Here is an 18340-nt window from a genome sequence, read left to right as displayed (position 1 = left end):
ATGAAATGATGATGAAAACAACACGTACACCCAATGATGGTTAAAATTCCAGACCCTGCCGGGAATCGAACCCGGGATCCCTGTGACCAAAGGCCAGCGCGCTAACCATTTAGCCATGGAGCCGGACATTTACTCTGGTAATAGGGGAGGTCTCGATGAATCAGTTGGCAGCTCTTTCAGTTGCTTTGTGCGGTTTTGGTTCCTGATATATGAATACAGCTTTTTCCATTTCCCTTTGTGGTCATTACCCTCTTGAAGTATGCCATTCATATAATTCTCTTTTGCTTCCTTTTTCACTCTATTCAGTTCCGTCATTAGCTGTTTTCTCACGGTTATATTACTGGTGGGTGTTTTTTCTGTCATTGTGTTAGTGCTAAAGTTTATACGAAGATTTATCAAATTATTTATCCACTGCAGTGTATATAAAGTGAAATTAAATTAGTGTTCTTAGTGGGGATCTATATTCCCACGATTCTATTTGGACTGATGTAAGTTGTGCCATTAGGTTAGTAAAAACAATATTTCTCCAATGAACTATTTATCTCGTAGACAGTTGTCGAAGAATTCATCTGCTTCCAAATTAATGTTGTTTTTGTTTGTTCTGAGTTATAAATTGTGAGAAAAGTTTTATTATTATTATTATTATTATTATTATTATTACCAAGTTTGAAGTATGCGTTGTTCATCATGGCAATATGGATATTTAAAGCAGCGTATTTAGCTTGTTTTTTGTAGCACGTAGGACGATTTTTTCACGAGCCGCCACTGGTTGAAACTAGTCCCATGTAATGTAAATATTGTAAATACAACTTAGTATTGAATAGGTGGAAAACTCTACTGTGCATAATTTATATGTTATTGTATGGTATCTTAAGGAACAATAAGAGAGGTCAAGTAAACACCAGATTTGGGAAGGATGAAGGCAGCATAATATTAACAAAACCAGAAGAAATAAGAAATGGATGGAGAGAGTATTTTCAGAAGTTGCTGAACATAAGAACTAATGACAGTCATTCAACAGACAACCAGGAAAGGCAATCAGCAGATGAAGAAATGGGTAAAGAAATTACAATGAATGAAGTTGAAATGGCAGTAAGAAAGATGAAGAATGGAAAAACTGCTGGAACAGAAGATATTTCAGTGGAGATAATAAAGGCAGCTGGAACTGTAGGCCTGCAGTGGACATATCGAGTTCTCAGGACTGTCTGGGAGAATAAGAAGGTCCCTGAGGAATGGCAAAAAGGAATAATCATCCCAATTTTCAAGAAAGGCGATAAGAAAGTATTGAAGAACTACAGGGGAATTACTCTGATATCCCATGTTGTTAAGATAATGGAGAGGATACTGGATTTTAAGATAAGGTTTCGGTTGAAAATCGGATAGCAAAAAATCAGTTTGGTTTCAGAAATTGAAGGTCAACAATAGAGTCCATTTTCATTATGAGACAACTAATGGAAAAGCAATGGGTGTATAGAAATTATATGGTGATGACATTCATTGACATTGAAAAAACATATGACAGTGTGGGACAGTCTGGTGCAAAAAGGAATTGGACAGGGATTAATAAAAATGATCATGACAATATACAAGGAATGTTGTAGTTGCATGCAAACACAAGTTTGCAGGACAAGTTAGTTCAAAATCACCAGTGGGCTGAGACAGGGAAGTGTTCTATTGCCAATCCTGTTTACAATAGTAATGGATGACAACATGAGAACAGCAAAAGCAGCATATCGAGAAAGAGAAATGAACATGTTGTTATTTGCAGATGATATTGTGGTTTGTGGAGAAGGTGACATGAATGTTCAAGAACAGTTGGATTTGGTAAATGAGAAGATCGAAGAATGTGGATAGAAAATAAGTGTAGAAAAGAGTAAAACTCTTGTTATGACTAGAAGGGACAAAGAAGGGAAAGATCAGATTAGACTTGCAGACAAGCCCCTGGAAGTAGTGGAGACATCAAATACCTGGGGAGTGAATTAATAGAGAATGCTTGACTGGATGCTGAAATTAGTAAATGGATTCAAGCTGGAAGCTGTTTCTATCATAGTGTAAGAAAGATGTTATGGGACAAAGATGTGCCAATGGAAGCAAAGGAAACTATGCACAAGATGAATTATGTACCCATAACAATTTACGGAGCAGAAACTTGGACAATAAGAAAGCAGGATGAGAGTCGAATACAGGCAGCCGAAATGAAGTTCTTGAGGAGTATGATACAGAAGAGTAGAAGAGACAAAATTAGGAATGAGAAAATCCAAGAAGAAATCGGATTGGAAAAAATGAATGATATAATAGAGAAGAGCCGACTAAGATGGTTTGGGCTCATAAAGCGGATGCATGACGAAAGAATGCCAAAAAAGGTGATGGAAATGCAAATGCAAGGAAGGAGAGGCTGTGGATGACCACGATTGAGATGGAAGAATGCAATTCAATGCAGTATTATAGAAAGAAACCTGGACCGGAATACAGTGTTGGAAGAGGAGTGGTGGAAAGAGCAAAGATAGTGGAGAGGAACCATACTGCCCCTACCTGGCTACAGCTGGATAAAGGGAAATTATGATGATAATGATGATGATGATGGTGACTCTGTTCCAATTGGCGATTGACCACATCAGATACTTCTGTTGTAAATAGCCTATTGATATCAATGATGCTCCTCCAGCCAAGCACTTTTATTCAACTTTGGAATGTTATTTCTAGTCAAATCATCATCAGCAAGATCATAAAAATATGTTAAATATTTTAACCTTCTTCCTTGTAAAAGTTAGGTTTTATTGTATACTGGAAAATATTTTCTTTCTCATTAGTTCAGATCATATGTACATGTGTATTTCTTATCTACTGTATCACAAGTTGAAGATGACCTTAACATAGGTCAAAACATGTCAAAACATCCTGTGTGTACAAGCATTTAATGTAAGTGGTGTACATTTTATTGTATTGCATAGGAGGACAAATATATGTAAATTCTTGTGTCTTGGCTTTAACAGCATTGTGAAATCCACAGATGTTGTTTCCAATGTAAGTGCAATTTGCGGAATTGCGATGATAACGGCAAGTCCACTTGTCTACTGCAATTCACAAAGAAGTTGGTCATTTTCATTTAACGGCAGGCCCCATTGCCTAGTGCGCAGCCAAAATCGATTTGGGGAGGTTTCATTACAAATGGCAGACCCCATTTCCTACTTTCAGATAGATTACAGTTGAGGAACTTTTATTATATTTGCAAGGACCTTCCCTACTGCCAGTCAAAAGTGAGTTGCATTCTTATCATTATAATAGCAGATACATTTTCTAATGCCAGTCAGCTTACTGCCAGTCACACCAACTTGGTGAGTTTCCATTATAATAGCAGGCCACTATGCCTAACATCAGTCACTATTAGATGGGTAAATTTGTTTATAAAGGAAGGCATCCTTGCCTACTGACAAACAGAATCGGGTAAAAGAGTTTTGAAAAAAAATTGCACGCTCCCTTGTCTTCTGCTAGTCGAATCGAGAAGGAAATTATGCAATAAAATAGTGCACAGGAGATGGAGTATGACCCCATTCTTACTGCCTGTCAAAGTCGATATGGGGAGGACTGATTACAATAGCAGACGCCCTCCTTCTGACAGTCACTATCGATTTGCAAAGTATTTAATAACAATGGCAGACAAACCCTTTCTAGATCACTACAGATTGACTTCAATGAATGAATATAGTCATCATACGGAAGTATATGGAAGTTTAACTTCATTTACAGAGTAACTGCTGCTAAACGGTACATCAAATCGAAAAACGGATTGTATGATAAGACGCACTTTCTGGCCACATTTAGCAACCTAAATGGCTGGTCTTATGATATGTTCAAGTATCTCATCTATTTACAGGTAAGATTGTTTTAGAAAAGTTGAACAGGGTGAATTTTGTGTAAACTTTTCACATATAGAATTACCTTTCAGATACTTATGCAACAGCTTAAAATATACAATTTGGCACAAATACGGCTACTGGGTGGGCCAATATTCGTGTAGAATTTGATAATCCTATCTTTCTTATAAGTGTGTCAAACAATGAAATACACTTGTAAACATCACCAAATTTATGAACAATCCAGAAATACAGCCAAATCTAACATATAAGGGAGAGAGATACGACAAAAAAACATAGGACCAAAGTTGTAATCACTCCGAATTGAAGGGAAATTGTGCCATCTGTTTTGTGTTATGACTTACCGTTTAGCCAACAAATACCTCAAAAGGAATGTCTGCACACTCATTAAAATTGCCTCCATATTTCGATATCTTTGGGGGTAAAAAGTGAAAAAATTGAACATCTTGGAATTTTTCCATCGGTAACGGACTAAAAGCTATAATTTCACCAAATTTCAATTTTCTACCTCGTCTGGCAGGTTGTGCCACCATCTTGATTTGGGGGGACGGGGGATAAAAATGAGGAATTTCCGGAAAAGTTTTAAGCCCACGAAACCTATAGGATGTCACTTTGGATAAATTACACGACTGCGTGCTTATGCTGAGCCCAAAATGTGAGGGCTCCCAGCATGCCTCCTTAAGGAAATTTTGAGAATTTTCGATTTTTCTAGGGATCCTGGGGTCATTAGCTTCTCCTGTACCAATTTTCAAATTTCTGAGATTTCTGGAAGTGCCTCATTAATTCACGTCATTTTTCATTTTTAAATATTTATATATACATCACTCCAGACCGACTTGCTTTTATATATATAGATGACGGATAAGCAAGAGCACATTGAAAAGAGCAGACCTCCATAACTTCTAAACGGTGCATGATACTAACAAACGGTTTGCGCCATCAGGTGCCTCATTTATCACTCTACATGTTTGTTTCAAAACTATTTCCTTGTATCTCCCATATTTAGAGGGTAAATTGAGTTCCAAAATTTGAACAGGGTGAAATTTGGGTACATTTTTAATGTTTTACATTACCTTTTGCATACTTATGTATAAGCTAGAATCATGCAATTTGGTCCACATATGGCCTCTGATCGTGCCAATTTGTGCACCCAACATGATGATCCTATCATTCCTATAAGTGTGTCAAACAATGAAATATACTTGTAAAAATCACCAAATTTATGAACAATCCAGAAATAGGGCCAATTCTAACCTATAAGGGAGAGAGATACGACAAAAAGTCATAGGACTAAAGTTGTAGATCACGCCGAATTGAATTGAGATTGTGCCATCCGTTTTGTGATACGACTTACCGTTTAGCTAACAAATTAACAAATTAAAATTGCCGCCATATTTTGATATTTTTGGGGGGGTAAAAAATGAAAAATTTGAACATCTTGGAATTTTTCCGTCAATTAGGGACTAAAACCTATAATTTCACCAAATTTCAATTTTATACCTCGTCTGGCAGGTTGTGCTGCTATCTTGATTTGGTGGGACGGGGGATAAAAATTAGGAAATTCCTGAAAATTTTTAAGCCCACGAAACCTATAGGTTGTCGCTTTGGATAAATTATACGACTGTGCGCTTATGCTGAGCCCAAAATTTGAGGGACCCCAGCATGCCCCCTTAAGGGAATTTTGAGAATTTTCAATTTTTCTACGGATCCTGGGGTCATCAGCTTCTCCTGTACCAAGTTTCAAATTTCTGAGATTTCTGGAAGTGCCTCATTAATTCACGTCAGTTTTCATTTTTAAATATTTATATATACATCACTCCAGACCGACTTGCTTTTATATATATAGATGATAACTGAAGGCTTAAGATTTTATGGCTGATGAAAATAGCAGAATTCAATTACTGACAGACTTTTCATGGTATTGCATAGAAGGTGCATTGACACACCCGATGATAATGCAGTGAAGGTGCTATTTGTTTGTTGAAAAAATGCTATGAGTCAACACTAGATACAGTGGTTTTGTGGCAATATATACTAGAAAATGTGCTATGTGCAGCTTTTTTTTTTTTCACAAAGCAGATTAGAGGATCAGTTCTAACAGTGTTGTACATAGGGGTTTTTATTTTTTATTATTATAGCAAAACCATTGAGTATTCACATATATTAAAAAAATACAGTTTCCTATGTATTTCTGTTCCCTTTGCACCACAAATTGCATTTTTGAACAGAATGTTATATAGCACTTTTTCAAGGTTCAGCAGCATCATGTTAAAATACAGCTCTCTTTCACTGATCATTTTCAAACATTGACAATCAAATTGTACTTTCAAGTAATCCTCTATGCATCACTGGATAAACAGGGAACCCAAGTTGAATTTTAGTAAGCATTTGCAGAGTTCAAATGCATTAATTTCAATGCTCGCAGTGTTTGAATCATTTCAACTTGTTAAATGAAGTTTTCTTCAATTTGTCTCAGAACTATATTTTTAAAACTAAAGTACTGTATCTAGCAATAATATGACTGTTTTAATATTTTTGAAGCCAAGCCATTTTTTTACTTTTTCACTCATAACTGAAACATTTTTTTTAGTTGGACTGAATTACATTAGAGATGGATGGAATAAATCATTCAAAAGTCCAAATAACATGTTGGTAGCATTTGGGGACATGTGTGTTTTTCACTTTTGTTCACAACCAAAGCACCGATATTTTGCAACAAAAAAATTATTACTTTATTTTTTAACAAGTCACTAAACCCTACCTTGATCTTACTAACTAGTTTACAACATGTTCAGAAGCAATTACATTCAGCCTACCATTCAGTTCTGTTACTTTTGAAACCAGCAAAGGTGAATATGGATAATTAGACCTTTCTAATTCCAAAATAATGTCTACAATAAATGCACAGTTTTCTAAAACAAATATTGCTTGGGATTTTACCTCATGAATTTTGGATCTTCCATTTCTGGCAACCAATTTGTCACTGGAATGGATTTTTCTATGAATCTTGCTGGATTTTTGCATTTATCACCAAATAAGTAAATTTTGCTTTACCTTATTGTGTTAATTTGCTTTAATTCACAAAAATAATATCACTATTTTCTTAATTAGAATCATATAATTTGTTGATGCTAGGAGTACCAAAATCGACATTCATAAAAGTCACATTAAAGGTTCCTTAAGTGACATTTATTAACGTAAGACTCATACTAAGTTGTCAGGCATAGTTTGAAGTTTAAGGGGTCTCGTATCTACGTAAATAATCCATGTTATGTATCCTGTTTGCTTCGGAATTTCAATGTTTATATGAGGTAACAATGGCGTCTCAAGATGTCAGCATTGCTGGCGAGACTGACCTCACTGCAGGATTAATAGAAGAAGGAAGTGATTTCAGTGATGTTGAACGTGGTGAAATTAACATTATTGTTACAAGTAGTGACAGTGATAGTGAGATTGGGCCAGAGCAGACTGAAATGCCAAAACGTACCTCTTCGATGCTGCTAATGTAGGTAAAGGAAGGCTTACACTACTGGGGCCACTAGAACTCTATTACAGGCCTGGAGGACTAAAGAGACAGAAACCTGCTAGGGAAGAGGAGAAAGAAATAAGAGAAATTCACTCATAAAACTCAAGTAACCTCACCTAATCCAACTTTCTGCTTTACAAGTCCATTCATAATATTTTCTACTGTGACCCAGTTTTGCAAATAATGCAACCAAACATTTACTGGTGACTGAGAACATATCAAAGAACAGTTCATATATATTAGATTTTTCAACTTACACAGGTGTTTCCCTCAACATTTTGTCTTGAATTTTGAATTGATTTTAGTTTTATTTTGTTTTGCAGTTATCAAAGTGATTATTAGGACTTTCCATTTCTTGAATAAAGTTGTTTCCCACACATAATTAAACTACAGAGTCTGCTCTAAAAATTTGTGGTACGTGTTGGTTTGAATATGCAGGCTACAAGTTGCAGGTTTATATGCTGGTACTACAGCGAATAAATCTGGCACTTGTAGAGTGAAGATACCTCAAAATCAATTTAAAATATTTGTTGTTGCCGTTAATGGTAATGAGAAAAAATCCAACCCCTAACCATACCACAAGTTATACCACAAGGATCATGAGGAGTCCACAAAGCATTACTAAATTTATATTACAATTGCTTTAGTAAAAAAATAAGTTTTGTGCAGTTGTTTACTATTATCTGCACAAACTGAAATCATGTATAATATTAAAATTACATATTTTAAGAATAACTTTACCAGTAACTTTCAGGGAGCAAGTATTTTCATCGATAGAAAATCGACGAGCATCTATTATTTTTCCATCCTTACGTCTCCAGTTTACTGTTGGTTTAGGAGTGCCAGCCATTTCACACTGTATAATACCATTAGAAAGAATCTTCAAGCGAGCATCTGAAATAAGAAAAGAAAATTAACTTCGTAGCACATATGAGAAACTAGGCAAAACAGTAGTATGTAAGCCTGCCTTTGATAGTCAAAATTACTACCTATAAAGTAACTGGAAATTCTAAAAGGACTATTAACATATCTTATGTATGAAAGTTTTTTGATTTTTTATAAAATTATATTTGTCCGTGGCATCGACCCCTGTAGATCTTTTGCCACTACTTTCACCATATGATATGAACCTGCATGTAAGTGAAATTGCGAAAGTGTAGAGTGTTGAGTGTGAGAGAAGGAACATTAAGGACGACACAAACACCCAGTCCACAGGCCAGGGATATTACGGTAATCATTTACAATTAAAAACCCCTGACCATGCCGGGAATCAAATCCGGGCCCACTGGGTGACAGGCAGACACGTTGCCCCTACACCGCGGGGCCGGACATGTATAAAAGTTACACTTCCCAGATTTCATACAGCATTTGCAAAACAGGTATTATAGTATTTCCTTACAAACCTAATTCAGTGCAGTTGTTGCAAGGAGTTGTACTTTGGTGTCTACAGATCTGTGTATTCTTGAGAAACCTATGTACAGCTGTCCAAATCAATGGAGTAGGGGGATTCATCCCAACTTTAAAGTTTCTCCTGGTGATTTATTCATTGTGATATAGAAGGCTAAATTTAGTGGAAAGTGCCTCCATTTAAAAGCAAATGGTATACCCAGATTCACAGGTGCTAAATCTATTCTTGGAATAAAACACTTTCTTCCTGAAGCTGAGCCTGCCTGAATTTCTGCTATGAATGATATTTTTGTCTATCTTCCATAGATTCAATCTGATTTCATTGCACACACCAACTTTAATAACCTCTTTAACTTCATAACACACTATTGGGTCACTGCTCATATAAGTTATATGGTCAGCTTTCAAACTACTCAGAGACTATTGGTTGATCATGATAATTTCTATGTTTCTTGGGCAAAAATTTGCTACTTTCAAAAACATTGTAATCTCATTTGGATGAAAAGAAAAACCAAGTGAATCTTGTAGAATATTTTTTGAAATATGGTTTTGTTGAAACTTGACAGTGCCATATGGCCTACTTCTCCAATTCCAAGATTTAGAAATCCTTCAGTGAAGTTAAATATCATTTTTGAGCCATAAGGAACAATATTTAAAACATAACTGAATAACAGCTGTTCCGCAACAGTGAGGAATTATTGCCAGGCACTGTCGGAAGTCTGTACCAAACAAGACCACTTTTCTAACGAAAGGTGATTTGTGATTTTAAGTAGCTGATCTACTGCTGAAAGAGCATAATAGGAAGCAATGCTTGCCTCATCCTATATGATTAACTTAGACTTTACTCCAGGTCTTCTGCCATTTTTATGAAAGGTCTGAACATTTAGAGCCATTACTCTCTCTTTCCTGTGACTAAATTTGACTCAATTCATCTTTCTCCAAACGTATCATTTTAGCTTCTGTTGTTTTTCTCTGTAACTGCATATTTCATCTTTGTCACTTTGGCTTTGTTTACTCTTTTTGTCTTCCTCATGGATTTTTACTATGTTGGATTGCTGGATCATTTGAAATTAGTTGATTTAATACATGAAATTCATACAACCTTTGGTGATCAAAAATTCTTTTCAGAATTAGAAAACACTGTATTCTCACTTGGGTGAAAAGAAGAACCAAGTGAATCTCGTAGAATATTATTTGACCGAGCTTGATAGCTGCAGTCAGTTAAGTGCGGCCAGTATCCAGTAATCAGGAAATAGTGGGTTTGAACCCCACTGTTGGCAGCCCTGAAGATGGTTTTCCGTGGTTTCCCATTTTCACACCAGGCAAATGCTGGAGCTGTACCTTAATTAAGGCCATGGCTGCTTCCTTCCCATTCCTAGGCTTTTCCTATCCCATCGTCGCCATAAGACATATCTGTGTTGGTGCGACATAAAGCAAATAGCAAAAAAAAAAAAAAAAACCTATTTGAAATCAGGTTTTGTTGTATCTCAATAGTGCCACTTGGCCTAGTTCCCAGTTTCTGAGTTTTAGAAGCCCGTCAGTGAAGTTAAATAATCGTTTTGAGCCATAAGGTACAATATTTACAACTTGACTGGATAACAGCTATTCTGTAACAGTGAGGAATTAATTTCATGGACATCATGTTCTCCCGACGAATTTCTGCTGACGTATCTCTACGAACATATAGCTGTTTGAACTAAGTCCAAAGCTCAAATGAAATGAAAATATAAGGAATTTTGTAGCCTAAAATATGTTTCTCTCGAGACAATATTATGAAACAAATAAACAAAAAAATTATTAACATAATCTCCCAATAAATAATCACCAGATCCTAATTCACACATTAAATCTACCATTTGGGTAGTGCAAGCAAATGGATACTATGTCTACTACCCAGACATTTAAATGCACAGAATGCAAATATATTGAATATTGAATAATTGTTACTTGCTAATATCACTCTCTGTAATGCAAACACAACAAAGCAGGCAGCAGGACTTGGTTCAGTCTCATGATGTTAATGCTGCAACTTGCTCCAAAATGACAACCTCACTGCATTGAATGAGAAGCATTAATAATAATTAAACTTATGTTTAATCGGGCGAGTTGGCCATGCTGTTAGAGGTGCACAGCTGTGAGCTTGCATCTGGGAGATAGTGGGTTCAAACCCCATTGTCGGCAGACCTGAAGATGGTTTTCTGTGGTTTCCCATTTTCATACCAGGCAAAGGCTGTGCCTTATTAAAGACCTCAGCCGCTTCGTTCCCACTCATAGGCCTTTCCTATCCCACTGTCGCCATAAGACCTGCTTGTGTCGTGCGACGTAAAGCAAATTGAAAAGAAAAACTTAAGTTTTAAAGCTTTGCCTTTTCAATACTATATTATGCAATGTTTACATTAAATTTTTAATCTTGGAACTAGTTTCGGCCTTGGCTGGCCATCACCAGTCATAATATAAAACTGTACAAATACATCTAATGACTAAAACAAATATACAAACACAAATGACATTAAAAGGTACTAAGAGGATCTGGAATGAACTATGTGCACAACACGTAAAATAAGAAATTAAAATAAGACTCTAAAAGACCTTGGATGCATTGCATCATATCAAAATGTTAGTGCTTCTTTTTAAAATATCTTGAAAAATGCTCATGGAGATTGTAAAAAATGGCACACGAAGATATAATTCATAGCTGGCAGTTCATTGAATGCAGCTGGCAGAAATTTGCAATTCAATGCGGTGTCCATGAAGTTGACCTAAATATATCCCATGAATGATGATAATAATAATAATAATAATAATAATAATAATAATAATAATAATAATAATAATAATAATAATAATAATAATAATAATAATAATAATAATAATAATCATAATAATAATAATAATAATAATAATAATTGTACTGGGAGGTACACCCCAACGCCGCCCATTTAAATCTTGCGCCTAAAAGAACTCCTCTACTGGAGAAACAGTGAACTTGAAACTAGTCCTACTTAAAACTTTACTCACAAGATGTCACCACTAAAATCTGATGGAATTTTGTTATTTTGAAGTTTCCTGAACTGTATTTCCTGTATTTCTACTTGTTTTGTTTGTCATTCTTCAAGAAGTTTGGACTTTCTTCCATAGATGTCACTACCAAAAAAACTATGATCATGCACCCTGGTGCGAAGTGAATGAACTTTTGATTTAAAGAAGTTTTGTATTCATAATTTTTTTTTTACTAATTGATGCTCATTTATTTTTGGGTTGGCAATATTTATCTATTCTTTCCACCAGTTTTGAATCTAGCCAATCCCTAATTTCTGTAATTAATCTTTTACCAATCACAGTCTTCTTCTTCTTCTTCTTCTTCTTCTTCGATTTTGAGTGTAACTTTTAAATTCACCAATAAACGTGAGAGGGTGTGACTAGTTTAATCTGGAATGGTCTCGAACTTTCTCCGAGGGTTTATAAACTGCGGATATTCACGTCTCTTGGCCAATTGATCGTCATCTTACTGAGTGTGTGTGTCAAAGCAGGAGGCGGGCGGCCCCTTTCATCAGGCAGCAGTACATCGACAAGGTTATGGCCACATAATACCTTTATTTCTTGCTAGCTCTGCAGTATAACCTGAGGGAAAGGTCTGAAATTGTTAACCAGGTAACCTTCTTTTCTAAAAATGTAACTTACTGCCGGCTAATATAATAACTTCATAAAATCTTTAACTGTAAATCAGGGATAGAGAGTGACATACCCTCTCGAGCTCCCCTTCATCTTGGTTTGAGATAACTACGTTTGGTAACTGGTTTTCTTCCTTTCCGTTATGTTTTAATTTATTCTTATACGAGTCCCCTCCATAGTTTGGGAATAGCCCCTGTTTCATCGGCCTAGTGCCCTTTAGGTTTTAAGTGTTCATATCTAGGAGTGCAAGTATACGTCTCCATTCATTTTGTGTTCGGGCCATTTATTTAACCGTTATTCTTTTTACATGAAGGCCCAGTAGGTTGGGTATTAAATACCCCTGTATTATCATTTTCCTATTGTAAATTGTGCCTTCAGAGGCCAGAATTTGTAAGTTGATGTTGCCTTGAGTAGGCTTGGAAAACTGAGAGCCTGTTAGCTCTTTTTCAAAGTTTTTGTAAGATTAATGAATGCCTCTTGAAGGCTAGATGTTGTAATTTTGGGAGCTAGTGCTCTTTGAATTAGGGGATTTCTGCCTTTGTACAATTTGTGCTCTTTTGTAAATTTGAGCTAGGAGCTCAGGAAAAGTAAAGTGAGGGCTTGAAGCCCACGATCTGTTTGTACCACCAATCTTGTCTTTCCTAGACTTATTTAATGATTACTACTTGTACCTGTAAAATTGTTAAATTCAATTCTTGACATTGTAGTTAGACCCATTCTCCCGGCACCTTCTTTCACATGTCTGTCTGTCTGTCTGTCTGTCTGTCTGTATGTATGTATGTATCTATGTATGTACATGCATCACGAGATAACAGCTGAAGAGAATTTAATAAAAATCGGTATACATAGTCGGGTAATAAGTCGCTACAATCTAGGCCATGAATAATTTTATTTACGCTGACTAAAAATGGTAGTTTAGGGGAAGGCCTAAAATTTAATTCTCAAATATTTATGTTATTAGTGGTCATATCTTAACGAAAATTGGTAGGGGAAGTCGATAAGTAAGTTGCTAAAATCTAGGCCATAAATAATTGTATTCAAGCTGAGTAAGGCCTACAATGGAATTCTCAAATATTTGTTATTAGTGGTCCTATCTTAATGAAAATCAGTACGCAAAGGCGGGGAATAAGTCGCTATAATCTAGCCCATAAATAATTTTATTCACGCTGAATGAAATGGTAGTATAGGGGTAGGCCTAAAATTTAATTTCCAAATAATTATGTTAATAGTGGTCGTATCGATAAATACTACATAACTAAAGTTATACAGTATTATATTTCTGATCATTTATGTCTTATACATTATTACCATAGCGGCTATGATCAGAGATATTCACGAATTTCAAGTTTTGTTACTAAGTCCTTATCAGCGCCGAGTCACGAGAATATGGATAGACAGGCATTTAATGAAATCGGTATGTAATGTCGGAGAATAAGGAACTACAGTCTATGCTATAAATAATTTTATACTGCACCCTAAGTTCACAGAGTCTAAAGAAAACTAATATGAAGGCCTACAATATAGAAAGCTCATAAAATTGATCAACAATAACATTACATTGACTATTGTTTGTTTTGATGTACTTTGTCTTCTGTTGCCACTCATCTAAGATGGACAGAATTACTGCTGCGTACCGAGTATTTTTTAATTTGCCTTACGTCGCACCGACACAGTTAGGTCTTATGGCGACGATGGGAGAGGAAAGGGCTATGCGTCTGAAGGAAGCGGCCTTGGACTTAATTAAGGTATAGTCCCAGCATTTGCCTGGTGTAAAAATGGGAATCCACGGAATAACACCTTCAAGGCTGCCGACAGTGGGGTTCGAATTCACTATCTCCCAGATGCAAGCTTACAGCTGCGTACCCCTAACCACATGACCAACTCACCTAGTCGTACGAGCGCAACAGCCTGCCTAAATATTGGCGGGAGGCACTGATTGGAATGTGAAGTATGCACATTTAATGGAATAATGGCAGAGAAGTGTTCACGGCTGTCTGCGGCCAGGTCATTCCAGCACTGAAACTTTGGACTGTTGATCGGCACCGTAGTACTGTTCGTTGAAAGTGAGAAAATATGCAATTTTTCATTTGATGGAGTATTTTATATGATAACATTGCTTTTAATTGCTACATTCCTACTGACGTTTTTTGTAATAACCTATATTGACTTCAGTTATGAAAGCCACAAAGTCAGTCTTTCTGAGCCTCCTGTAGTGAAGCACTGGTACATCAGCTAATAATAATAATAATAATAATAATAATAATAATAATAATAATAATAATAATAATAATAATAATAATAATAATAATAATAACAACAACAACATACATACATACATACATACATACATACATACATACATACATACATACATACATACATACATACATACATACATACGGCCTACATACATACATACATACATACATACATACATACATACATACATACATACATACATACATACATACATACATACATACATACATACATACATACATACATACATACATACATAATCATTATAGACCATTATGTCTTTCAGTATTCAGTCTGCAAGCCTCTGTGGATTTACTATACATCCACTTCCACCTCTTAAAGTGTTTTTTTATGAACATTTCCAATCTCCATAACCTCAAAATATTGTCTTCTATGTTAAAAATATAGTGTAGATCATCAATGTTATTTTTCCTTCTTTCAATGTGTGCATAACGGATAAGTCAAATGTTTCGCCATGATCATATTACTGCAGACAGTAAATACCACTAAAATAAACTGATCACCCATGGTTTTGTTTTCGCCATTCTCTGCTATACATCATTTATACAAGAATCTTGGTCTGTATAAGCAATTCAGTGAATAACTATAACAGACATATACACAGGAGGCCTATACACAGTTTATTAGTAACAAATTGCACATTAACGATGTATAAACCTGGTACAGGCCGGCCCAGCGGTGTAGGGGTAGCGTGCCTGCCTCTTACCCAGAGGCCCCGGGTTCGATTCCCAGCCAGGTCAGGGATTTTTACCTGCACCTGAGGCCTGGTTCAAGGTCCACTCAGCCTACATAATTACAATTGAGGAGCTATCTGATGGTGAGATGGCGACCACGGTCTAGAAAGCCAAGAATAACGGCCGATAGCTGATGCATGCATTGTAAATATGGAGATCTACACAAGCAAACCCCCCGAAGGTCCATTTTATACAGAGAACAAACCTGGTAGTATCATCAGAAGGCTAGCAGAGCCAATTATGGGAACTGGTAGACATATAACCATTGACAACTGGTTTATATCTGATGACTTGGTGAACGAACTGGCAAGTAAGAAGAATATCATGATTGTTGGTACTATTTGGAAGAATAAATGAGAAATTCCAGTGGTGATGGTAAATACAAGGAAAAGGGAAGTTAACAGCAGTTATTTGCTTTTGGAGAAAATGCATGGATAAAATCATGGTGATTATTTTCTTGTCCATCCAAGAGACAAGAATAATTTCCCCATCACGTTTGAATGTAATTTCCCCTCTTTTCAAGGATTTTTGTTGGTCCCTAAGATCCTTTGGTACTCCCCTGTTTTGTCTAATTGTCCCACAAACCGTGGTATTATGTTCACATTGGGTTTTCGTAAGAGCAACACTGTTGTAGTAGTTATCCATGTAAACAGAATGTAAACAAAATATCCTAGGCCTAAGTATGGACTAAGAAGTTTGAGGACAGTACTATTTAAGGCCATGCCACTTGCATCATAAATTAGCAATTTGCAAAAGTATCCAGTTCTAGATTTACAAACCATCCTAATCATAATTCCATACTTAGTTATTTTAAATGGATTGTACACTCGAAAATGCAATTGGCTTCTTCACGCAAGCATGCCTTCATCTAAAGTGATCTTCTGGTCAGGACTCTAAATGACTGAAAACATATCCAAAAGATTTTTTGATATTGGTCTGATTTTACAGATCCTGTCTGCACTGTTTCCATAGTTACTACTGTTATTAAAATGCAAAAACATCATAATACTTTTGAACCTGTTCCTGGACATTGTTTTGGAAAATACAGGTGTTGAACAAAACACGATCATCTGTCCAGTACATTTTTAGATCCTGTTTCTGTATAATTCCGGTAACTAGCATCAAACCAATAAACTGCTTCATTTTGGTCACTGACACAGGTGTCCGACTTGTTGGCTGAACGGTCAGCATACTGGCCTTTGGTTCAGAGGGTCCCGGGTTTGATTCTCGGCTGGGTCGGGGATTTTAACCTTAATTGGTTAATTCCAATGGCACGGGGGCTGGGTGTATGTGTTGTCTTAATCAGCATTCATACTCATCAAGACGCGCAGGTCGCCTACGGACTCAAATAGAAAGACCTGCACCTGGCGAGCCGAACCCGTCCTGGGATATCCTGACACTAAAAGCCATACAACATTTCATTTCACTGACACAGGTTACCAAGTTTGATAAATTGAATACTTCGTGAATGGACGAGGAGCACTACTGATAACCAGCTGTGTGTAGTCTGCTCACAAATATACTCAAAAAAACTGTCACTGCTAAAAATATTTATAAAAGACATTATTTCTTCACTGTTTAAGCCTACATTTCCAAAAATGTCAAGTAATGGGGGAGAATAGCCTGGAGAGGTGACAGAGACAGGAGCACTGCCTGGTATTTCACCATTATCACACACTGTAGTTTCATCCTCATCAATATCACTGCCTAAATCTGGGATTAGCTCATCTCCAGAATCAGCATTATAAATCATTTGAACAGCTTCTTCAACAGACATAAACTTACCAATAGCCATTAAAAATCAATTTTTAAGGCAAGACCCTATTTCAACTGCTCTGAAGACTGTGTTTAACCCAATCTCACGAAGAGAAAAAAGATATTTCTGACTTTTAGTATGGTTTCTCATCCACAGACATACAGATATTATCTATATCCATTTACTAATACCAACTGCCCTTGAAAGATGTGACCATCTAAGCAGGTTATAGCCTGAACAGCCCAAAATTTCCTGTGCTGTATAAAATGATATTTTGGTTTTGAGTATGTTTGGATGTTAAAATCACAGATTAAGGGAAAATCTTACCATCTAGTTGTTGTAAGAATTCAGGTACACTCCCAACATCTAGCAGTACTGAATCTTCATCCTTCCCCACTTTGTTCTGAGCAGTACACTTGAAGTCCCCACCATACTGCACAGCTGGAATACTGAGGCTCCCATCTTGTAGGAACTGCAAGAAATTAATTCATTAGGTGAAATATGATGCTCCTCGATTTTCTCTACGGATGAAAGATAGACTGGAAAAATGTTTGTTTTATATAGTTCATCAATAAATTAGTATCATTGTGATAAATATATATTATTTCATGGAAATACATTATTGTGATATCATTCTTAGTACAATAATAATAGCAATTCTTATACTTGTTTTGATATTATTATTATTATTATTATTATTATTATTATTATTATTATTATTTTAACCTTAATTGGTTAATTCCAATGGCCCGGGGGCTGGGTGTTTGTGCTGTCCCCAACATCCCTGCAACTCACACACCACACATAACACTATCCTCCACCACAATAACACGCAGTTACCTACACATGGCAGATGCCGCCCACCCTCATCGGAGGGTCTGCCTTACAAGGGCTGCACCCGGCTAGAAATAGCCACACGAAATTATTATTATTATTATTATTATTATTATTATTATTATTATTATTATTATTATTATTATTATTATTATTATTATTATTATTATTATTATTATTATTATTATCCTGAAAGTTGGGATACCAGTTGCTATGGAATGGGAGTGGGCACCTCGGACATGTTCTCAGTCGTGGC

General features: G+C 36.1%; 1 protein-coding gene across 1 annotated transcript in view; it reads right to left on the bottom strand.

The window, feature by feature from the left end:
- The window catches only part of LOC136858421 (hemicentin-1), a 357960-nt gene that overhangs the window by 277715 nt on the left and 61905 nt on the right, over positions 1-18340 (bottom strand). The window contains exons 11-12 of the mRNA XM_067137953.2: positions 17578-17722; positions 8143-8295 (exon numbers count right to left, since the gene is read on the bottom strand). Of these exons, the coding sequence (XP_066994054.2) occupies positions 8143-8295; positions 17578-17722 (298 nt within the window). The remainder of the gene's footprint in view (positions 1-8142; positions 8296-17577; positions 17723-18340) is intronic.

Source organism: Anabrus simplex, chromosome 1 (assembly GCF_040414725.1).
Source record: "Anabrus simplex isolate iqAnaSimp1 chromosome 1, ASM4041472v1, whole genome shotgun sequence".
Taxonomy (NCBI): Eukaryota; Metazoa; Arthropoda; class Insecta; order Orthoptera; family Tettigoniidae; genus Anabrus; species Anabrus simplex.
This window is presented reverse-complemented; position numbering and strand designations above follow the sequence as displayed.